This window comes from Montipora foliosa, chromosome 9, assembly GCF_036669935.1.
Source record: "Montipora foliosa isolate CH-2021 chromosome 9, ASM3666993v2, whole genome shotgun sequence".
In the NCBI taxonomy this organism is placed as follows: domain Eukaryota; kingdom Metazoa; phylum Cnidaria; class Anthozoa; order Scleractinia; family Acroporidae; genus Montipora; species Montipora foliosa.
In genome coordinates, this window is record NC_090877.1 from 1,038,132 (window position 1) to 1,062,736 (window position 24,605).

General features: G+C 37.3%; 2 protein-coding genes across 3 annotated transcripts in view; one reads left to right on the forward strand and one right to left on the reverse strand.

Annotated features, from left to right (window-relative positions):
• LOC137969495 (endoplasmic reticulum magnesium-transporting P-type ATPase-like) overlaps positions 1-15,666 on the forward strand; it is a 49,578-nt gene extending 33,912 nt beyond the window's left edge. The window contains exons 23-36 of one of the 2 annotated variants that reach the window (XM_068815775.1): positions 106-163; positions 1,289-1,372; positions 2,390-2,618; positions 3,311-3,432; positions 5,086-5,185; positions 5,799-5,907; positions 6,893-7,041; positions 7,999-8,099; positions 9,349-9,588; positions 10,284-10,435; positions 10,824-10,921; positions 11,628-11,721; positions 12,419-12,586; positions 14,302-15,666. In XM_068815775.1, the coding sequence (XP_068671876.1) occupies positions 106-163; positions 1,289-1,372; positions 2,390-2,618; positions 3,311-3,432; positions 5,086-5,185; positions 5,799-5,907; positions 6,893-7,041; positions 7,999-8,099; positions 9,349-9,588; positions 10,284-10,435; positions 10,824-10,921; positions 11,628-11,721; positions 12,419-12,586; positions 14,302-14,374 (1,777 nt within the window). In that variant the 3' untranslated portion in view covers positions 14,375-15,666. The remainder of the gene's footprint in view (positions 1-105; positions 164-1,288; positions 1,373-2,389; positions 2,619-3,310; positions 3,433-5,085; positions 5,186-5,798; positions 5,908-6,892; positions 7,042-7,998; positions 8,100-9,348; positions 9,589-10,283; positions 10,436-10,823; positions 10,922-11,627; positions 11,722-12,418; positions 12,587-14,301) is intronic. The other variant, XM_068815776.1, reaches the window with a different exon arrangement.
• Positions 15,667-16,851: 1,185 nt separating this feature from the next.
• LOC137969496 (centromere protein M-like) lies at positions 16,852-23,513 on the reverse strand. Its single transcript, XM_068815777.1, has 6 exons — positions 23,383-23,513; positions 23,208-23,287; positions 21,292-21,390; positions 20,648-20,727; positions 19,295-19,386; positions 16,852-18,400 (listed from the first exon to the last, which is right to left on the reverse strand). Exons 1-6 carry the CDS (start codon positions 23,461-23,463, stop codon positions 18,251-18,253), a joined length of 582 nt encoding a protein of 193 aa, XP_068671878.1. The 5' UTR covers positions 23,464-23,513; the 3' UTR covers positions 16,852-18,250.
• Positions 23,514-24,605: the final 1,092 nt, after the last annotated feature.

Consider the following 24,605-nt stretch of genomic DNA (forward strand, 5'->3'; position numbering starts at 1 on the left):
AGATATCTATGGCTTTGTGGCTGTACATTGTACCATGTCTCAAAAGCGTTTATTCATTTAGGAACTGACTTATTATGTACTGAACAGTTTGTTGTTTCTAAATAGAATACTTGGAGGACAAATTTTCATTGGGATGGTGGCAGTACAGTTTCAAGCTAAAAAGGTATGACTTGAAAATTAAGGATATATTCTTAAAAAGGCAGCTTTGCATTCCTTGTCCCATAGGCTTGACATGCCAAGAAAAAAAATTAAAATACATTTACATGTACATCTACATGCTCTAGCACTTGGCAAAGTTCCCTTTGGCTTATGAGGAAAAGAACTTTAAGTGTTTAGTCGCTCTAGCGCTGGAGCTTTAATTGGGAACACCGTAAACTGAAATTAACAATTAACTTGAGTCAAGTCAAATGTTGATTTTCTGAGGAGAGGGTAAAACCAGAGTACCCAGAGAAAAAACTCTTGGTGTGCAGAGTAGAGAACCAACAAACTCAACCCACATATGATGCCCAGTTTGGGAATTGAACCCAGGCCACATTGGTGGGAGGTGAGTGCGCTCACCACTGTGCCATTCCTGCACCTATGGCTTATGGCTGTTTTGCTTACGTAGCCTTGTACATCATAAGCCAAGCTGGCCACATTTTGCTGTATAATTCAGGCTTCGCCACAACACTGGAACTCAGTGCGACTGCCCTCCTCTTTTCGAATAGTGTATGGGATCTTTAATGTCCCACAGAGTTTATGAACATGGGTTGGGAGATAGGGCCTACGGTTTATAGTCCTTATCTGAGAAGACTTGAAAGTCTAACCATTTGCAGATCAAATTTATCACAAACTTAAGGCAGGTCGACTTTCTCCTCAGTTATTTTAAGACCCTGGGTGTTGGTCGGATTGAAGTCGAACTCATGACCTCCTGCGCGCAATAGTCCATTGCTCAACCAACTGAGAGGGGTTTCATTAAGTTTTAAAGTAGAAGGGACCTTGTGAAAGGGTAAGCGGGCACCCCTATATATATAGTCTGGCTTTTGATCTTGAGACCTCCTTTGAGCAAAGGTGGATACTGTACTCAGCGTAGACGGGTGCTATTACCCGGGGCCTGGCTTCTAATAAACCCCTGACTAATGAGCCAACCGGTTGGTGGTACGTACCAATTGCAATTAGCAATTAGCCAGCCTATGAGAGTTTCTATACTACCTACATGACAATGATTCCTTATATTTTTTCTCTATAGCACCTGTTTTACACCTGATCACCCTGTAACTCACCATTTCGTTTTGCATTGCACTTCCAGGACATTCTTCCCCTTGTTGAGGACTTAAATAATGCAGGGATTCGTTTTGTGCATTTTTCAGCAGAGAATGAACTGAGAAGTAGAGTAAGCACAATAGATTTTTTGTTTCAGTTGTCTAAAAAATTATGTGGTGATCCTGATAATGTCTATGCCTTTGTCATGAAGTCACAAAAGAACCGGCCTCTTCCTCACTGACAAACAATATTATTTGTATCACAGAACTAATGCTAGAAACACAATACACACATACACTGTTTTTAGAAGTGTTTGTAGAACAGGCAAGTGGCTCACAATGAGATGTCCCTAGATAATGTAAAAAGATCATTTTAGAGTGAGGAAAAGTTTCTAGCAGGCATATTAATTTTTATGAAACATCTGGTGACTTACACTGGACTTGAGTTGCTTGTTTTTTTTTTTTTTAATGTTGACATGCAATTAATAACTTGCAACATAAATTGGTACGCAGATTTCCCCATTGCTTTTTTCCCTTTGCAAGGCTGACAATGTTAGAATGGGATAAGTGTTTGGTTAATCTGCATACTTAATTACGTTGTATAACAAAAACTGTCGCTGCATGCCTTCAATTTCAGAGGTAACATAGCCCAAACCAAATTTATCTAATCCTTGGCAGGTATTGCTTTTTGTCTCGAAAATTTAGCTTTGTCATTCCATTCTTTTTCCCTCTAGGGCAATCATTTTTTAATGGCAAGCATCCATTGTTTTTACTTCATGAAACCAGGGCTAGAAGCCCATAACCTTGAATTGTTTATATAACTCTGGTTCAGAGCTGGGGTTTTTTTGAGTTTAAAAATTTCCTTATAAGGTTTTAAATTTGGATGTAACATAGCTCCTGCATTTTCCCGTGTGTGCAGCTTCAGTCTTCTTTTTGTCCATATGTTTAGGCATGAAATTGGTGTCCTAAAAGCCCCAGCTGTGTTCCCAGAAAAATGGTTGCAAGTTGCATGCCTCAAGGTCTTGTGCTGTTTTGTACCATTTGTGTTGTTGCTCGGTTGCATGACCATTATATAAGAGATAAGGTAAGTAAAAAATGTTGAAAGTAAGATTTGAGCAGAAATGGTTTAACTTTTGGTTCTATTGTAGGCATTTGCAGAGAGAATGGGTCTTGAGACAGGCTGGAACTGTCATATATCTTTAAGAGAAGGTGGTGGTCATCTGCTGGAAGACCATGGCAGTAGTGCTACAGTATCAGAGAGGAATCCAGAGAGTCTGTTTGATACTCAAGATGATATAAATGTGGTAGCTGAGCATGATGGAGATGAAAAGCATGTGAGCTGGTGGGGTGTAGAAAATGATGGATCACCAGAGAAAGGTAAACGTGGCTTTGGATGACTTTAAAAAGCAGCTGAAGCACTGTTGAGGTTAACTGATACAACAGAACTTAAAAGTTCTGAGAAACAAAACCTATTAAGAGAAAAAATTGTTTGACCCTCAACTGTGCTAAGGATCGAGAGGCTGAGTGTTATAATTGTAATCATTTTGGGATTATCCCATGTAATTATGAACTATTAATAATTATTTAAAATAAGAAATTAAATTGTTATGAACAGAGTGGAAGTGTTTTCTTACTATTAGTAAAGAATTAATCTCTGATGTGCTACTGACATGTCCTCCACGTGACCACATTAATCTCAGGAAGAAATTAGCAAGAAAGCAACATAATGTAAAATTTTTGGCATTTGTGCTATTATTGATGTTGATGCTTACAGTGGGTGTGTATTCTCCCTGGTGTACAATTTATGTAAATCCATCACTAACAGGTTAGCTTCTAAAGTTGGTGGAGTACTACTGTCATAAAGTATGTCAAGTCTTTTAAATTCCCGCTAAACCAAAGTCTAGAGCCTTGCAATAACTTGCAAGGTCATGCTTGCCATGTGCTGGTCCTACAATCTCCCCATTGCATGTAATTGTAGCATAGGTCCGTTGCAGTGGCTCTTTCATGTATATTAAGCTAAAACAGCACAATGCATGACTTGCTTCAATAGCCTTCTTGTTTACTTTCAGCATCCAGTAAACCCGAGGGGACTGAATTAGACTATCTGCTGGAAAGCCAAAGTGACAGAGGTCCTTTAGTGGGTAGCAGTCAGATGTCGGCACCTGAGGACTATTGGTTTTTTACAAATAGGGTAATGAGAATAGTAAAGAGGTTATATTTTCAGATTCTAAAGAAACTGCATGTGGTGCTGTGTGGGTGATGGGGAGTGAAACACAGAAATTGGGTTTTATCAAGGATTCAAGTGAATTACTGTGCACATGTAAAGGTTTCTTACAGTTGTTAATATTATTTACCTTAAAGTTGATCAACTGGTTTTATAAAACCAAATTTATGTGATGATGATGATGGTGATTGTAGTGACTAAGACTTAATTCAAGACATTTTGGTGAGTCATTTATGGTGTCTTGTTCTTCGCTGTGATTGTCAGACAACATTTCATTTGTTATTAGTGGAACAAGGCAGGTAAAACTTAAAAGTATAGATCGATCTTGACTTACCCTTTTGTCCTTTGTAATTCGGTCTTTATTTTGCTTTATTCAGTGCAATTTATGCATTTTTTATTTCAGTGAATCGTTGTTCAATGACATGTAATAAAGAAAGTTTACAATTCAGTGTATATCGAGTTTATCTTGTTGCCGCTTTCTCATAGTGGACATTGGGTTCCTAAAATGATGATGATGATGATCATGATGATGATTATGAAAAATAAAATGTTATTTGATAAGGTTGTTGTGATACACATGTACGAGGTAACCAAGGTCACAGTCAGTGGAATCCAGTGATGCAAAAGCCTGGCCCTTCACATTTACTGTGGGCACCACTTACTAAAAGTTATCCATAATTCCGCACTTATTATCATGATTCATCATTGCCATCATCATCATTGTAAGTTATATAATATACTCAATACTTGACAACTGGAGATTCTGGACAATTTTTTTCTTATTTAAGTCAATTCAGATTGGAAACCACATTAATCATTACATGCAGCACCCTGGTATTCTTCATTCTTTGAAGGTTACACCGCTAATAGTAAGGAGGATATTACACGGCGGTGCGGAGATACGAAATTTCTCTTAAGAGTGTTGACAAATATTTCACGAGTGTGCGGCAGCAAACGAGTGAAATATTTTTCAGCATGAGAAGAGAAATTTCTTATCTCCAAGCAGCCATGTAATATTCTATTTATTGTATGAACACCATTGAAATACTAAATCATTTCACGAAAGGCATCGAAAGGCGAGATTTTTATACATAACCATAGCAATGGTGATCGATCTTTTCACGTGAGTGAAGATATCATGTTTTTGTGCAAAAGCTCACTTGGTATTTCATTGCTGTTTATATAATAAAGATTAACCCATTGACTCCTGGGGGTTGCCCATTGACAAGTAAAATCGTCTGGTGTTAGACAGAGCAAAATACTAAGTATGGCCGGTTTAGGGGTGAATGGGTTAAAGCTATATTTCAATGGAGAAAGCATGATGACATGGCCATGACTAAAGACAGCACAAAGGATAAGCAGGTCCTAAGTGAAAGTCCAATGCAAAATTGACAGGCCTCAAAGAATAATAAGTAATAATAATGATAATGATAATGATAATAATAAATATTATAATTATAACTATTAACCCATTGACCCCTGGGAGTGAGACTTCAGGAGTCAATGGGTTAATTGAGAGTACTTTGAACTTAGTTAATGAAGCTCATTAATTTTATAAATAAGTAATAATAGATTTTATTGGTATTGATCAGTGATTTTATTCTTTCATTCTCACAACAGGCTAAACTTCCTAGAGGAATTCACAATATCAGACCACATCTTGAGAGTGTTGATAATGTTCCTCTTCTTGTTCCATTATTTACTGACTGCTCACCATCTGGTTGGTAAAAAATGTTTTATTTAATATAATTTTGAATTTTGAAAATATGGAACTTAAAACGTCTCTGTTGTGTAATGTTTATGAGACTGGGGTGCCTGTTTTACATGAACCACTTAAGGAAACACCACATGTGGTGTTTAGTAGTGTATTTGTGTAACTATTCTATTTCCTCCATTCAAGAATAATACAGTTACCTGGTTCATAGTGAATACATATTAAGCAATACAAAAGGCAAAAAATAGGAATGGAGAAGTGCACAGTATATTGGAAATAATTAAGGCCCTAATTATATCCCTGGCCGTTATATTTTCGTAATATGGTGCAGCTCACTACTTAAAATGAAAAAAGCAAATAATAGATGAACACACAACACACACACACGCCCACCACAATTTTAGAAGTTAGTATGTAGCAAAATAATAATTGAAAAGGCTTTTCATTGATTTATTGCAAAGACAAAGAGGGAGATCATTCCATTAGTATTTTTCATTAATGATAGGGCAGAACAGCTTGTGAAAGAATGGTCTTTTTCACCAGAATAAACCAGATCCTTTTCAACTGAATGGCGAAAAAATTTTGCTTGAATGTAGTTTTTTCATGGTTTTTCTTGCAGCAATTCAGGAGATGATTTCTATCATGCAAGATTATGGGGAGGTTGTGTGCTGTGTGGGCAGCTCATTTAATTCAGCTAATCCTGCCATATTTATACAAGCAGACATTGGGTTTGTACCGTAATAATTATGTGAATTAACCATTGAATAATAATTTTATTATTCCACTACAAGAAAGGTGTTATATTGCTTCAATTTTATTAAGTTAGATTGTTTAAAAAAAAAAAGCATCATCTGTCCTTCAGGGTGCGTGCGAATGATTATGTTAACAGTACGAAAAGCCAGCCAAAATAATGTCCTTTATTCATTTGGATAAACAAAATGACATGTGAAAAGTGATGGCAAGCTAAATTCTCAGGCTTTGCATCGTGTTGAAAACAAAGTTATTTCTGTCATTGAAGAACTCCTGTTCCGTCTGTATTTGCTCTGTTTTAAACCCGTCAAACTGGGACACTACAGTGTATTTATACCGTCTCATATTTTGCACATTTTCTTGGCCAAATAATGGTAAAATGGCATAATAGTGGAATAATAATGTGTCTGAATGGGATTTATGGCAATGTTAACAACAAAGCAATCAAGCTGGTCAGGGTTTTCTATGACAAAGGCTTAGGAACAGTCCTCAAGCTCTTTTAAAAGCAAAGCAAATAGTCACTGTGGTAAAAAGGTTGTAATTAACATACTATTAGACGACATTCTTTGCCCTCATTCTTTGGCTATAAAAGATGGGTCCTGTCTGCAAACCATGGTTGGAGCTGCTTAAAGAATGGTGGACACTAATTTTGTCATGGTCTTTCAATCAGTCTTTATTTGCCATGTTGCTTTCATGAAATAAAAATGGACCAGTGGGCTCTAGTACTTACAGTAGAAGGGCTATCCTTACTGGCATACTCACATTTTGACAGCAATTGAGAGGAGATCATTATCATGCAGAATCGATGCAGTGTTTTTAAAGTCATAATTTCCCAGTAATGATTACGACCAGGTTCACACCATAAATTACATTATGCATTTAATTTACATGACTGTTTTTAGACTTTAATTCCAAGCCATGGTAACCCATGATGCTTTGTTTTACTCTGTTATTTTGTTTCAGCATTGCAGTGGAGCCCCTCTTTCCCCAGCTCTGTTTAAAAGGTCTTCCAAAAGACTTTCGTTCAGGAACACCTCGATTAGGGCATGGCACTACCAGGAATAGGCTGCATAGACAATTCAGTGATGAACAGTCCAATGAAGAAGATAATGGTAAAGTTTAATTGGCCTGATCTCATGATCATGATTATGTTGTGTGATACAGATATACATACTTTTTTGACCACTTCCCATGGGGCTTTTCGGGGCCAATGAAACACAATTAACGAAACTATAACACGACAGGAACTGTTAAGAATCCCAACTGGCCGGTGGCAAACCAGCTGGCTTTTTACAAGTGCGGCCAGGAAGTTGAACCAGGGACTACCATGCAGGAACAAATTCAACAAGTGTTTAGAACAGCCGGTCTTGAACCCAGGAACTCCAGATCTCAGGGCAAGCATCCTAACCACAGGGCCACACTGCCTCCTGTAATTAACTGAGTTCTTGACAGATTCACAATTTATCTCAACTGGGTATTTTGTGGTAACTGAGATCAGATGTGAGCCAAGAATTGAAAATAAGCAAACAACAATTATAATAACATTATTGTACGCTGGCTGGAACTTACAAAAAAAGGCAACAGGATAAAGAGAGTGAGGGTGCCAAAGTTTTGTTTAAAACTCACACATTTCAGGCTTGGCCTTTACATTCAGCAGGCAATTATTTTTTGAAACATGTGCCACTATAGGTCAAGTCAAGTGGAAATCACTGTTGAGTCTACATCAGACTGGCTAGCACTCATTAAGAATTGTCATTTTCCTTGCAAGTTTATGCCATCGATCTTTATACCAGGGACTTGTGTGCCATGCAGCAAGTGTCTTTAACTGCAGATGCTCCCATTTCTTATTCAATCTCACCGATGCAACACACCCAAACAGTGTATAAACAAAGACCACTACAGGAAATTATGTCCTTGACTCTGATTTTTTGTACAGGGAAGTCAAAGGCAACTCATTTTTCCGTGTTGGTATACAGTGTAGCTTGGGTTAAAGACAGTGGTTCCTTGCGCTGTGCCAACAGAGGTACAATGTCATGACTTGTAATCTTCTGATGAACATTTTTCTTTAGAGCTCTCTCCACTGGAATTGAGTGCCTCACTGAATTCACTTCCCTGTTCATTGGCATTCCATAGAGATACAAGCTTTGAGTTCAAAGATTTAATAAAGGAGGTCAGTAAAATTTTCGTTTGAAGATCAGGTTTTTGGACATTGAGTGTTGTTTAGGAATACTGAGAAAAGATTCTGTTAGTAGGTTAATAAACTAGCAGGAGTGTTTTATCAAGGTTTAAACCATGAGGTGAAGCTGAAGCTGAGTGGTTTTAGACCCAATGAGGCAGAACCTGCAAGTTTTTCTTCAGAGATATTGTGTCCCTCTAAGATCCAAACAAACTTTAAGGTTCAAATTGTGAGAGAACATTAGCATACAAGAAAAACAGGCTACATGTAGATGCCTTATTAGTGTGCTTTATAGAAAGAATTCTAATGAGGAGTTTTTATCATTTTAAATTTAAAAGTTGATGCATTGGACATTTTATCCATGATGTGATAGTCTGTTTTGCTCATGAATTATGAATGAGTTTTTGAAGAGCAACATGGTGGTTAAATGCACTGTTTAAAAAAGGAGCAGTAGTGTTTTATCAGGTTAAAAAACACAAGATGTAACTGAGTATAATTGTATAATAATAGCAACTTTAAGTGTCAATGGATTTAGCACAAGAGCACTAATTGGGGACACTAATGAAATTAACTTAAATCAAATCAAATCAAATGTTGGTTTTTGTGGAGAGGGGAAAACCGGAGTACCTGGAGAAGAACCTCTCGGAGCAGAGTAGAGAACCAACAAACTCAACCCACACGAGACACTGAGTCTGGGAATCGAGCCCGGACCACATTGGCGAGTGTTTTTATACCCGATAAAACATGTTCTGTGAGTTTCTGTGAGTGTCCCTCGGGTTGAAAATGTGACAGGGAAGATACATCTTTAGCATACAAGAAAAATAAGCCAGGCCTGGTTGCTATAATATTGTTTATGTAAAGAAATCTAATGATAAATCTTTTATCAGGTTTAAAGCTCATGCACATGACATGTTATTGATGTTATATTATTTTGAAATGAATCACAGTTATCAAGCAACTTGAGTAGGCTTCTTTGGCAACTGCAATGAAATTTTACTTCATAACTGCGATTTAACAAATCGAAAGTGGTTCAGTCTTGTCTGTACTCTTATCGAAAATGATATTCGTCACCGTAGTGGTCAAAATGTTGTGCACAACAAATTTTGACCACTGCGATGACAAACGTTGTTGATGAATTATAAGAGTACAGACAACGCTGACCTACGTTTGATTATTATTATTATTATTATTATTATTATTATTATTATTATTATTATTATTATTATTATTATTATTCTTTTAGGCCCGTCGATTTTGCTTTGGACTCAGGAACTGCTTATCCTTTATGCTGTCGTGCCAGTTGGTGCTGTCTTTAGTCATGGTCATGTCATCATGCTTCTTCCTCCCCCCTCCACTGACAGGCCTTCATCTTCTGTGGCTATCATGCCTTACAGTACCCCTGTTGAGTTTGTCTTTGATTAGCTCTCCAGCTGACCAAGATCTCATGACAATGATGACTGGCAAAAATGACAGTAACTTCAAGGTAATTGAACATTAGATGGTGTTTTGGTGGCAGTGTTCCTCCACTACATTGTATAATTTTTGGAATGACATTAATTTTTATAACCGCGATTACTGAACATTAACATTAATTTTGTCTCAGCTCATGCGTCATGTTCTCAAAGTGTTAACAAACACTCTAGAAGACTAGTGATAACCAGGCATTCAGTTATTGCATTAGCAGATGTGTGGGCCCTTTTACCAAAGCATTGGTGGGATTAGGTTCTTAACAGTAAAGAGTAAAAATATAAGGATTTTGCAAACACATTGGCTCACCTTGAAGTATGTTTTACTCATGTAATTAGTGTGTAATTTTGCATAATTTGTATTCTCAAGAAGGAAGCACAAATCATAGGAAGAGAAACCTGGTGATGGGCAATGCTATTAAGTTCAATTCCAAGCCACTGACAAGGAAAATTTCAGCCAATTTTGAGCAAGATAATAGTACTGTGTAATAGTTAAAATAATATTATAATTATCTATTATTAATACTTAGACTCTTGTTTCCTTTAGCCTAAAATTACATATGAGCTAATTAAGCCTTGTCAATTAACAGACAAAATTCACACCTTGGTTGGTACTTAAGTGTGGCTTAGTGTTAATCAGCTTTTGAGTACATTGGGCCCTGGAGTTTAAAAGGAGAACAAGGCGATCTGAAGTAATATGTTTTTCTTTCAGGACTTGCGACACACAATGTGCTTCTACTTCAGTGTTTGCTTTTTCCCATCTGTTTGTGTGTGCTGCCTGGTTCTTTTTCCTTTAACTCTTCATGGAGTGTGTCTTACCATTCAGAAGCAATCTAGGGGATGTCACTTCTTGTTAGGATTCAGGCAAGATCTTGTTTTCTCCTATTTAAAAACAGGCATTTTCAAAATAATTAGCTAATTGGTATTCCTGTAATAATTGTTGTTGATTTGCTCCTGTGTGATCAGATTCAGATCAGACTCATGCAGTGAGCCGCTCTTACTTCTATTCATTTGACAACCTGTGCAAGGTTTGTTTAAAGCAAAGCTCTTTCCAGACAGACTACATGTATACACAGGAGAAGTGTTGGCTTGCTTCAAGAACTTATAGCCCAAACCCTAAGTTTTGTTTCAACATTTGTCACAGTTGTCAACTTAACCTATATTGAAACTAGGGTAGATTTTTTAGCATAGTTTGCAGCTACATGTAGATAGCTTTGAGAAAGATACCACTGTTTTTTCGATCATAATTTAGGAACAACACTGAATATTGGAATGGCTTGGGAGAGAGCCACATTCAAGCTTTGTCAGTGGCTCAGGACATCAACGCCTTCTTTCTTGTTCTCCTTTTTGGTAAGTTGCATACAAATTACAGGGATCAAGCAATCACAGTGGATGATACTTTTAATAATTAATACCTACAAAAATTACTGTAACTGACGTCTTAACAATATGATGCCAAGCAAGAATGCTCTACACAATAATTATTGGGAAGAATTTAAATCAAGTGAAGGCAAGTGTTAGTTTGTAATTAGTGGAAAAATCCTCAGTACCTGAAGAAAAGCCTCTTGCAACATGGTGGTGACAAACTTAACCCACATTGTGTTGAGTCTGGGATTCAATCCTGTGCCACATTGGTGGTGGAAGGCAGGGGGAAGTTGTTCCAAACTCATTTAAAACAGGTATTTGTATTGTGAGAGATGAATATAGAAGTTACATTTATCATGTTTTATTAATTATTAACATTAGGGGATCTTGGTTGGTATGGATATTTATTAAGACAGCACCTGCACCCAGCCTCATCAACATAATTAGATTATATTTTTCGTTATTTATGTGGGTTGAATTTGTTGGTTCTTCTCTTTAATTGGTGCGAGAGCTGAGTGCCTTCAGGTACTCACTAGGTTCTGCCCAACACCGACATACTAGCATCTGATTTGGTCTGCTTTAATTTGGTTTCACTTGATTTAAAGTCTTTTCAATAATTTTTTAAGAGCAGTCATGCTCAGCTGTAAGAGATTAATTCTTTAGTAATAATAAATCTTGTTGTTTTCTTCAGTGGCAATGTCATCAAGTTACGTGCATCGTCTTCACTTGTTATGGAGAATGTCACCACTTGTGAATAAGTCGTGGATCTTTGCAATAGCTGTCAAGTGAGTAATAATAATTATTATTATTTTGCACTTTTCTGTTTGTGGGCTGTTAAAACCTCTGATGTTAAGAGCCCTGATAGCAATAAATGATTATTATAATGGTTGTCTTTTACATTTTTTTTATGGCCTACAAAGCGATAATATCACACTCTAAATTACAGCTTGTAAATAATTAAAAGAAGTCCCTAAGTTAGAATGCTTTTCTGTAGGCAAACCAGTCAGTGCAAATTCCAGAATACTTAAATTAATGTTATTTTCCAGTTTGATGACTACATGACTTTGACTTGTTAGGAATTAAAATACAAATTAATGATTGCTTTCAATTTTCACGAACTGGACTAAGATCTTTAAATCATCAGGTCAGGGATGATCAACATTAAATTAATAGTATTATTTGCCAAAGACAAGGTGAATAATTGTTTTAGTATAATTACATGCCTTGGGTGATAATTATTTGAAAAATACACATTTTTTTAAAAACAATTAATTTCTTGATCGGTCACCTCACGTTAAGTACCAACCAAAGATATGAATTTTTATGTCCGTTAGAAAAACTGCTCGGGTGATTATCATGTAATAATCACCTCGAGTGCGACCAATCAGCACAGAGAATTTTCATTAATCACCTATGGAATTATACTAATGGGCCATATCGTGTGAAAATGCATGATGTTGTGCACACTCTTTTTGTTTGCAGTTTAGTTCTTCAGTTATTTTACTTTTCATTGTCCCAAGTTGGTTGGAGTCACTCCAGCCAAGCTGTTTACAGTATCACAGATGTACCTTTTCCTTCTATCATTATCATTCTCCTATGGCCTGTTGTAGCCCTTGGAATTGCTGAACTCTTCAAAAGACGCTACATCAAGTAAGACTAAGAATTTTTTTGTAAATTAATTACTCAACACAAAAGTTTTCTCAAGCATCAGATGGTTTCAAGGGCAACAAGGCCAATGTTATGATTTGAGCTACATGTACATGTACCATGACTAATTTTTTGGCCTTACTCTAGTGAGGTTGTACAATATGAGCCATTCGAGTCAACATGCCTGTCAACATGCAAGTGATGCAGTTATTGAAAGCTAACTGTTTTAAAATGGTTGCTTAGACTTAAAATTAATACTGTTTATCAGCTCTATTTGAAATGGGTACTTTAATTCATTTATTCACTCCCATTGACCCCTGAACCGGCCCTGAGTATTTTACTCTGTCTAATGCCAGACGATTTTACTCGTCAATGGGGAACCCCCAGGAGTCAATGGGTTAATAGACTTAAATGTGAGACTCTCGTGACTTGCTGTTTGTCAAGTCCTACTCATTTTCAGACATTGTTAATTGCGGTGGTTTCATTTCATCATTATTTGATAGATAGATCAACATGGATCAACAGGGAACTTTACCATTTTTAGATAATTATGTCCAGAAATGTTGGCCCTAATTAGATGCACGGGGTTTCAATAAGCGTCACAAAGTGTCCCCTTCTCCCCAACTTCAACATCACCCACGTCTTCAAATACATGGATCTTATTCGATGGTTTAACATATAATACGCACAGATATTTTGCGAGTTCCGTAGTATTTTTCCGAGCCCCACAGGGATGAGGAAAAATACAAGCAATGAGGAAAATGTCTGCGAGTATTATAATCATGTTAAACCATTGAATAAGATATTTATTATTCCACCACAAAAAGGTGTTATTTTGATTCAATTTTATCTGGTAAGAGTGTTTCTAAAAAAATGCATTGTCTGTCCTTCAGGGCACTTGCGAACGATGTAAACAGCAATGAAAGCCAACCATTAATGTCCTTTATTTGATTGTATAAACGAAATGACGAGAAACAGGCGATGACAAGCTAAGTTGTAAGGCTTTATATTGCGTTGAAAACAAAACTTTCATTGAAAAACTGCCTTTTCGTCGGTATTTGCTCTGTTCTAAACCGGTCAAACCGGGACACTACAGTGTATTACCGTCTCATATTTTGCGCGTTCTCCTGACCAAATATGGTAAAATGATGTAATAGTGGAATAATTAATTAAGACAATGTTACAAATACTGTTCCTCTTGTCTGCAAGAAGGCTCTTGTGTTGAAATGGTGTGCGGTGGAAGTATAGGGGCTTGGTTACAGTAACCAAGCCCCTATATTTCGGCCGCGCACCATTTTCAATGGAATAGCCAGCTTGCAGGCTACTGCTCCTCAGCTAAGGATAAACAGCTGCATACCCGAGGCCGATTCAAATGATGCTATAAACTTTTCCCCTTAAAGGGACATTCTGTGTTGGATGTCAAAACTGGGCATGCATCTAAGTACAGTGTAGGAGCATTTCTGGACATGGGTGCAACTGAGTTCTTTACAAAATGTCAAGACTTCAAGAAACTGGAACTACGCATATGAGGGAGGGGAGGGCAGGGAAGAGGTATATAAGTATCTTTCTTCAACAATTTGCTCTGAATTGTGAAAGGTTTATACTTTGTGTATTTAGAGGTAGTCGTCATGAAGGGTAGCTGTCATTTGTTTTTTTTCCCAGAATCTTTATTTCCTCTGTTGATGACTAATCAATTTGAAAACTCTATCTTTTCACAGGGAAAGGATAAGATTTCAAAGGAGAGCCAAGTTGAAGTTTGGTACAAAACTGGGAATGAATTCTCCATTCTAGAATATAGCAGCAGTATACAACATTCTTTGGATCTTTCACCAATAAGTAGTGTTTATAATAATTAATTATAGCAGTATCCAAAATTACGGTTAGGGTCGTTCCTCTTGTTGAACACTATAATTACATGTACATTTCATTGGCTGTATAGTGTCGTACTTCCTGTTGATTTCTGTGCTAAATCCATTGTTATCTTTGCTTGTTCTATATTGGCGAATCCTGAAGCCCATTCAAGGAGGTACGACACGACCCCAAATTATCCTGGTTAGCCTTTCTTTGGGATATCCCAGTTTTCCTGAATCAGAATAATTATCATTCAAGGCCCTGTTGCTCAAAAGCTGATCGACACTAATCCATGATTAAGTACCAACCAAGGTATGAATTTTTGTTCATCAAAAAAAGCCTGAACTACGTAATTTTAGGCTAAAGGAAAACTAAAGTCTAAGTCAAAATTGAAGGCTAAAAATCTTGAGGAAACTCTTTTTGAAGCAGTAAATGAACTGCAACTTAAGTTTCCTGTAATCTGAGATTATCTTATCTGGCTTTGAACAACTGGGCCCAGAATGTTAGATTCCAACAATTCTGAACAACTGTGTTATACTAACAGTAACAGTCAGTTTTAATATTGATACCAAACATTCTTAGACACTTCTTTCCCACTATCTGCAAATTCCTATCTCAATGATCAAACGTTGTTTTATTAATTAACACATTAAGACAAAATATTAATTGTTTAGCTGTGGCTTATTAAGGATTATTTCATGGCCATCACTTTTAATTTCATTAAAATATTTGCCTCAAAAAGGCAGCGACTAGCCAAATGAATTCCTCGGTACATTTCAGTAAAGGTTAATGATGCAGCTGTCGAGTTATTGACAGTTCTTTTCAGAAGTGAAGGTAATTAGGTACACACCCAATTAATTTTACAAGCGTCTCATTAAGGGTGCCTTTGATTGACCGTATTCCAGAATAGGAGTACGTGGAATAGACGTTGTCAAAAAAATATATTAAAAATGATATTTCTTATTATACTTGTTGCTTCAAACAATCATCACTCCGGTATTCTCATTCCTGAATAGGGTCAATCAAACGCACCCTAGTTTAAGCATTTGCTACCTTATTCCAACAATAAGGTAAGTAAATGTTTGGGTTTGCTTTATTTTTTGGTCAGGACAAATGAAACTATTTGTTTTTCCTTGTAAAACAACAATTAGGGGACACTTAGTGACATTAATGTCACTGTTCCTTGATATCAACATAATTAGCTTTTAAACGCATAACGCAAGGCGCAATAGAACAAGAAAACAGACGTATTGGCGTTTTTTGAGGGCAACTGTGCCTTCTGGCTGGTTAGCCTATGCGACTTCTGTATTGCCTTACAAAGAACAACCTCACTTATCTCCCGAGCACTACGAGCTGAGTGGTAAACAGCACGTGCTGGATTGGACAAGAGTAATGGTTAGCAAGCAATGTACAAAGGCCAACGAGCTTGGGGGAAGTGGCTGCACAGACTTAACCACGCCATGCAGGAGTAACCCAATTTTATTGAAGGCAAAACGATGTATCCAACCCATCTCCAAAGGGAAGGAGGGAGGGGGAAAACTTTAACAAATTGCAAAGCGCTGGTTGGTTTACTATGGAAGACAAACTGCCAAGTGAACCTTGGACAGCTCACTGAGGCTTTTATAGCGAGACTCTTTGTATTAAAGTAGCCAGTTCTACAGGTTCGGCTATGTAGCAGGTAGGCATTATTAACAGGTGCTCTTTAGCAATAATGAATGAAGCCTTAACAGATTTGGCCAATGCAGATGTACGCTATAATCTGAGATCTAGGAACAAGGTCTTTAAGCCCTGATTTTATTTACAACGAGACCATTGATTGTATGACCTTGGATGACCGATTACAAAGAACACGAAGATAACTATTGCGATAATATTATTATTAATAGCCCTGTTAGTATGGTCATGTTCATTAACCATATTTTACTGATGGGGCAGTAAAATCTCATTTAATTGTTTGTATTGTTAAATCCGAGTGATGCTGAAATTGGGCAGAAGAGCAAGGAAACAGTTTGATGCCAGTTGAAATGGGGTGTGTATTGAATTACGTACATTTCTGGACATATCTGACTATGAATGCACTTGGAAAATTTGCTAAGTACTGAAGTGGCTAGAATCATACTTGCCAATGCTTTGCCTGCATCCTTGAGCTCAATAGTTGCAAGCACATTCCTGACAAGTGCAATCAAAGTATGATATTCTCTTTGACCAAATCAGAACAACCTCGCATGATACTGTCTGATTAATTAGTTTGAACATGTTGTGTACCCTTGGTGTCCTGGGTCTGGTTTGTTCGAACATACCATACCATTAGGCACATGAAATTTCTGAAATCTCAGTTCGAAGTTTTTGTTGAATGATAAGGGCCAAATATTTTTTGCTGTCATAGGATCTATGATGAAGATGTCAACGATTTTTTTGGGAACTGCAGTTTATTTTGTTCATTTAACTTAATTGGAACAGAATACTACCCATCAGCCTTAATAATAAACTTACAAAATGATGTAACTATGTACAACATGGAATAATCTTCATTTGTTTAATGATTATGGTTTCTACAGAAATGTATGGTTAATTTGTTGTGTAAACATAGTGAATACAACTAGAGGTGTACATAAGGTGATTAATTATTTGTGTTTCCAGAAAAAAAAACATTTCTTGCATTGCAAAGTTGTTTGTAGACCCACTTTAAAAGCTCTTTAAGCCCCCTCCCCTCCTATTCTTCTGTAACATTTTATGTGCTGGAAGTTGAGATTTGTTTTTGATCTTTGGCAGTTTGACCTTTTCCACTTTGCATTCTAGTTTTTTTTGTTTGAAAAAGCAATGTAGCAACCCAGAACCACATGTGTTTTGCTAAACAAAAGAAGCCTTCCCTGGAGGTTCTAAAGGAGACGGTTTCAAGTGGACCTAGATGTTGATTTAACCCATTCACCCCTGAAGTGACCTCCATTTATGACTAAAATCTCAGTCTCAGGAGGCAAAGGAATAATAAAATGGTATACTGTAACGCACATGTACGTAGATCCATTTTATAGATTTGGCTCAGTTACCTTTGATTGGCAACAGAATTGTCATTGACCCTATTTTTATGCTTTAACCCTTTGACTTCCAAGCCGGTCTGAACTGGCCATACTTACAGTAGTATTTTCAGCCTTCTCAAAACCAGCCAGTCAACGGCGGCGGCGTCGCCTCCTCAGAAAGCTTGACCGTCTCCTTCCAGTCAGAAAATGTAAGACAACACATTTTTAGCTCAAACGTGAAGTCACTGGAGATAAAGTAAAAGCTTGAAAAAAGTTAGTTTCACGTACAAATTCGCATCCGCTTTTTTTTTTTTTTTGGCGTTGCACACATGAAATGTTTATTTAACTAACATTCCCGTATTTCTTATCAGACTCCAAGCAAGTGTCAATTCCATATGTTGAATTTCGTCACTTTAAATCGCCCAGATTGCACTAAATTGCATCTGTGAGTGTCTAAATTTAAAAAATTCCCTTGGTGAGCATGCCCCCAGACCCCCTAGAAGCTTGAGTCCTTTGGGCACTCGCTTGGGTGCCTTTAGCACCAAACCGTCTCCACTTTCCTTATGACCTGCTCCCAAAAAATATTTTGAGAAGGCTTCATTTTACTCTGTCTAACGCCAGACGATTTTAATCGTCAATGGGTTAATTGCCTATGAAAATTCAAACTCTCACACATGACAAAACAGATAGGTCTGTATTACAGTACATGTAGGGTTGCCTGCATCCTCTACCATTCATGACCCAGATCACTGCACAATGACATATAGTCTTGACCATCAATGTTGTAATGAAATATCTGTCACTCCCCCATCTCAATGAGCTCATCTTCAAACATAAATGATTTCCGTGTTGTATCTAAAAGTAATGTTGTCACATCTGCATGAAATCCACAGGAGACTTTAAGAAGGTGAATGAGCTTCTGGGAAAGAAATTCTTGGTCTTCCTCTTTCTGTAGTGATCAAGAAAAGCAATACATGGGTTCACGCAAATATTCCAACATGTTCTAAAGATAAGCTGCGCCCCCAATTTTGGACAAAATCTTACACTGAAAAGATGCGGCTCATCTAGTGGTGTTTATGGTACATCATTCAGATAGGCAAAGAATTTTCACTCTAGGGACTACACGGTCAGATTTTATTTTCTAGCAAATCCTGCTGATATGCACGGGTGTGGCTGTTTGACATCAATAAAATTAATTATCTTTAGTTCACAATGCTTTATGGCCCTTGTGAAATATGTGATACCTTTTAGAGTATACTCGCTGAAGCTGGATCTTTTGAGGAGATTTTCCTGTTCTACTCAGAATCAGAATTTTTAGACTATTATTAAAATTTGCAGCCAATTTAAGTTGAATCTGCTTTCAGTTATGGGATCACAAGAACAAATGTTGAAATAATTCCAGACTTAACTAACAAAGGATAGTCTGTCATCAACATAAAGAAAGCTTCATTCTGCAATTTACTTTTCAATAAATAGGCTTAGCCAGTTTTAAGGGCTCTTCCTTGTGAGACCCTTTTCAATTCTCATTCTCTTGCTTTGCCTCCCCTTTGACTGCATAGCATGCAGGTTAAAACTGGCTTAGCAATTACATGTACTGGTGAACCATAACTGTTGTAAAATTGGTGAGACACTCTAGTTAAAAAACACCTTCTGTAGCTTTCAATACCTGCCAGATCTAGAATTGTAACCTTTCCCACTCCATGCGCCCCCCCCCCCCCCCACCCCTTTCAACGCTGCCTGGTCAAGTTTCCATCAAGAAGGTGAAGTGTCGCCATTTATTTGTGATGAGCTAGAGAGAAAAAGAGAAACATTAGGGTGTAATAATATTATTGTAAGTACTTACCTCGAGGTCTGCACAAATGATGGGTGAATCGTAACTATCAGCTAGACTTGTAACTTGTTCCATATTAACAGCATGCATTGCTTCATTCTTGGCTGTTAGAAATAACACATTTGGCAGGCAATAGCATTACTTCAACTGCCCAAGTAACAACAATGTTAATAATAAATTTATTATTTATGCATTGTTTATATAGAGGATATTACATGGCTGCACGGGGATACAAATTTTATCTTCGAGTGCTGAAAGTATCTCTCTTGAGTGAGAGATACTTTCAGCACTCGAGAGATACTTTTTTATTATATAGATATTGATGAAATGTCTAGATTTAAGGCCCAGTAATGCGGGCAACATTTTTCGTGCAACTTGTCGCGCAACAATGTTGCGTTGCAACTTGAGATGGTTTGTTGCGCGTATTACCACCTTGCGCAACAAATTTTTGTGTTGCAAAAAGTAGGCGTCACTTTTACTTTTTGCAACATGAAAATTTGTTGCGCAAGAAGGTAGTAATATGTGCAAAAAACCATCTCAACTTGCAATGCAACATTGTTGCGCAACAAATTGCATGAAAAATGTTGCCCATATTACTGGGCCTTTAAATCAACTTGTTTTACTCATTTTCGAAATGATGAAAAAGTGGTCACCAACTGCTAAAACATGCATGTTGTGTAACATGAAACAAGATACATGTATGAAAGTGATGAAAAACAAGTCAAATTTTGCAATAAAAATGTTAATGTAGTTGAGTAGAAGCTCGCGTTTTATTGGCTAATCGTGTTCGTTACCAAAATGACACCTACATGTATATTCTCACGTGAATGATAAAAAATAATAATGTTCATTGTGCGCAGTGAAGATATGGTTAATTTTTTTTAGTAAAAGGAGAAATCCTGGTATTTCATCAGTATCTATATAATAATTAGCAATAATTATTATTCCATGCACATAGTCTGGATGTGAATTAGCTATGGCCGATGTCATACGTGTATTAAACAAGCATGAATGTTATCAAATTTTATTAAATTTTGAATATTTGAAAATTTCACTTGTCATGATCACATGCTACACATGTACACAATATGGTGATATTTTAAGTGAACCAATCAGAGCAGTAGAAACTGAATACTCAATATGTTCATCATTCCATGACTGAACATGATGGAAACATGCAGTTTAAATTTTGGTGCATTTTGGCATCAAAAGGGGTTACCATCAAAAGCTTGTAAGGACATGGTGATAGGGGGGGGGGGGGGGGGGGGGGCGCAGGGGGGAGGCGAATGAGCAGGGAGGGTAGCTTCGTGAGTAGTTATGAGAGAAGGAGCAGTCATCCTACTTTCCGTGTGATTTATATTTTACCTTTTGTCACGACAAAGCAACAATGACCCAAAAAATAGTCTATATCCATATGTTTCACAGCAGACTTGATTACTTCAAAGCTTGTGAAGATCATCATGGGAAAACAAAAGAAATCATTAAGGATCTCATCAAAAGTAATCCATGATTTTCTTTAACTTTCAAATATCTCCAAAAATCTCTTGGTGCAATGCATGCATAGAGAGTAAATGTGTGATTTTCTGTCACATGATCATCAGGCATGCTTTAAACAAAAAGGAAAAAATGTTTGCACACTGTAAGAATTCAATTCCCTGAGTATTAGTTTGCAACATTTGTATACAGAGCTTCACTTATGTCACATACATGTAAAAAGAGATTCTATTATCTTAAATTTCATGTTCACCAGAATTCCTGACAAATATTCATGTTTCCTTGATAACATCTAGGTGAACTCAAAAACTATGACCCCTTTAACCCCTTAATTCCTTCTATTAACAGTGTTATCCATACCTACAGATTTTACTCTGTAAAACACCAAAATTAATGATTGTACTAGTAAATTGGGGCCACTTTGGGGGAGAAATGGTCCACTCCACAGAACAAGTTTGTTATACAAATTGTTGATTTTCATGCCAGTTCTTGCCTGCAACATTTGACATAATTACCTCAAGGTATTTGCCACGTCAATAAACAACACAACAAAATCAACCCTTGACCTAGTGTTGTCAGTGTCCTTTGACAATGGTAGACTTGTGCACACTCGGCTGTCAAGAAAAGACCTATGGTTATACATTAAATGCTTAGGCATGACTCAATTTATAATACAGTAATTATAATTCTCACTTTAACTGAGTCACAACTTTGCAAATACTTCTACCAGTTAGTCCAATCCCACTCTCGTAACATGGCTACTTTTCATCCAGGGGTTGGCACATTTTAACAGTCAAAAATCTTGTTTGCAAACAGATATCCATACACCTTGCAGTCATTTTTGTGAGCAATAGTTTTCTCCTAGTCGAGTTTTATCAAAAAATAACTTATTATCTCTATATCACTAATAAGCTCAATAATTCACATATTTTGATTGGTTCTCACCTATGACCTATTAGAGGACAGACTTACAGCTGACGTCATCACCAAAAACGTTTAATTATTTACTAAATAAAATAAGTAGATTCCATGTTCTGGAGTGAGGACAATATGTGAGCCAATGAGCCATGGCTACGAGTCATGTGAGCCAACGCCGCAAGCCATGCAAGTTAACATGCAAGTCACACAGTTATTAAAAGCTAACCGTTTTAAAATGGGTGCTTAGACTTAAATACTGTTTATCGGTGCTATTTGAAAATGGGTACTTAGGCTTAAATGGGAGATTCGCATCACTCGCAGATTGTCCAACCCCCATGTTCTGTGGGTCTGTTCAGGTAACGTCACAGAAGACGTCAAAATGTGGTAAGAACAAAAAAGCGGCACACAAGGCCACACATCAGAGACACACTTGGCTACTGCTTCATGTGCCATTTTTGTGTTCTTACCACATGACGTCGTCTATGATCAATTACTAAACAGATGCACAGCAACATGGAATAATAATAATAATAATAATAATATTTAATATTTCTTAGGCGCAAATTAACATGTGAATATGATCAAATGCGCCTTACAAAGGAAAAAAAAATGTAAAAACGGAGATTAAAAAACAAGTTAAAAACAGTTAAAAAATAGTTATTTACAATTCTGGATATAATAAAAAGACTAAAAAAAAATATATATATATATCTATAAATATCACGAGCTTTTCATAATGTAAGCTGCTGTAAATCAAAATGTCTTAAATTTAGACTTAAAACGTTCAAAATTTTCCTCCTCCCGTATATCACTCGGCAGTTTGTTCCAAAGTGATGGCGCAGCAGCAGTGAAAGCCCTGTCACCGAGTGTTTTCTTAGTTTTCGTGGACGGAGGAGCTAACAAAAGTTCAGAATTAGACCGGAGACTATAAGTGGAAGGATTCTTAATATGAATAAGATTACATATATACTCAGGTGCATGACCATGTATGGCCTTGAAAGTTATTATTAAAATCTTAAAATCAATTCTGAATTGAACTGGTAACCAATGTAGAGAGTATAAAACGGGAGTTACGTGGCTAAAGCGCGGAATTGAACAAATCAGCCTAGCAGCAGCATTTTGCACTCGTTGCAGCTTATTGATGTGAGTGACCGGTAAACCATAAAGAAGACTGTTACAATAATCAATGCGTCCCATTATGAAAGCATGCACTAGTACCTCATCTATTTGTTATTGGTAGAAGTACACTCACATACATTGTACTACCTTATAATTTATTCCATTTTTATTGATTTTGTTTTGTTTTTGTTCAAAACAAGGGCTTTTTTGCTACTCACCATCTATAACTCAAGAGAGAGCGGATTACGGGATTCGTGATTTTCAACATAAAATGGCAATTTTCTCAAACCTGCTAGGACTTCACAACTACCACTGCTAACAGTTTTTATCTTTTACAGTACTTACATGTAACTAACCATGTAAGAAAAAATAGAAGAAGAAACAGAAAACCTACATTTTGAGCGAGAAACCAGAATGAATACCAAGCAAAGATTTCGCAACCCTGTGTTTTCCAATTCCGTTTACGCCAACAAACTGAAAGATGAAAGAAGGAATATATTTGCAGTCTTTTTTATCCTTCCTAGAAAAAGTTAATGTCAGACTTTTCTTCCATTTCATATTTAACTTACCAAAACAGTTGCCTGGGTTTTCTCTGGAAGCTTTGCAAACCTAGAAATCGAATTTTCATTTTCAAACAGGAAGTCCGCCATTTTGAATTTCAGTTTCGCGCTCTTGCAGAACTCCGGCGCGCGTTCCTGGATCGATCGATTGATCGATCGTCTCGCAAACAACGTTACGCAGGCTTGAGGATAGACTCGTCTCATGTAGATTCGCGCTGAACGAAGGTCGACCTCTCGCGACTTTGTCGCTTGCTCATCCACTTCGCGAACGAAAAATCACGATTCGCTCGCCAAAACATTTTCTCCTGGGATTCTCGTGAGGTCGACTTGCGGCAAGTCTAGCTTGAGGACTTCATTATTTGCTTGAACGCCGTCTGGTGGCCGAGAGACATCATTAAGTCTCAACGCCCGCAAGTTCTTACGTCTCTTGAAGCACTAAGAGGCGTGGACATGGTTGCAAGAGTTTTTTGCAGCCCTGTCCAAAGCCAGACGGCGATCGGTGGGACGGCGAGTTTGCAAGCACACAGCCTGAGAAGTGGGGGCACCTCGGACGAAAAAAGAACACTATGGCAGAGCAATTACCATATGCCATTCCTTTCACCCACTTTCGTTCCCTCTCTGTGTGGTGCTTGCAGACTAAGTCCCATTTTGGAGGTGACTCCACCGACTTCTTGTAAATAGTTTACCCAGAATGCATAGCGAAATGGGTTTCGACAAAACACTGACCCCCGGTCAACTGACCCCCCTAATGACCCCCTAAAAAATTAATGGGAAAATGAATACTGCTTACGTAAGCCTCAACATCCCTTTTTAAACAGCATTGTTCAACAGTATTTAAGTCTAAGCCCATTTTAAAAAGGTTAGTTTTCGATTATTGTTGTGATGGCCGATTATTTCATGTAAGCTAACCTTTTTAAAATGGGTGCTTAGACTTAAATATTGCTGAACAATGCTGTTTAAAAAGGGTTTTTGAGGCTTAAGTAAGCAGTATTCATTTTCCCATTGATTTTATAGGGGGTCAGTAGGGGGGTCAGTAAGGGGGTCAGTTAACCGGGGGTCAGTGTTTTGTCGAAACCCTAGCGAAATAGCTCCGATACTTCCCATGATTGGTAAGGCAAGACAAAATACCAAAGTAAAGACCATCCTTATAATAGAGGAGCTACCGGTAGTCCAGGACTACAGAACTATAGACTATCCCTAGTTTTCATTACACTAATAGAGGCGCTACTGTA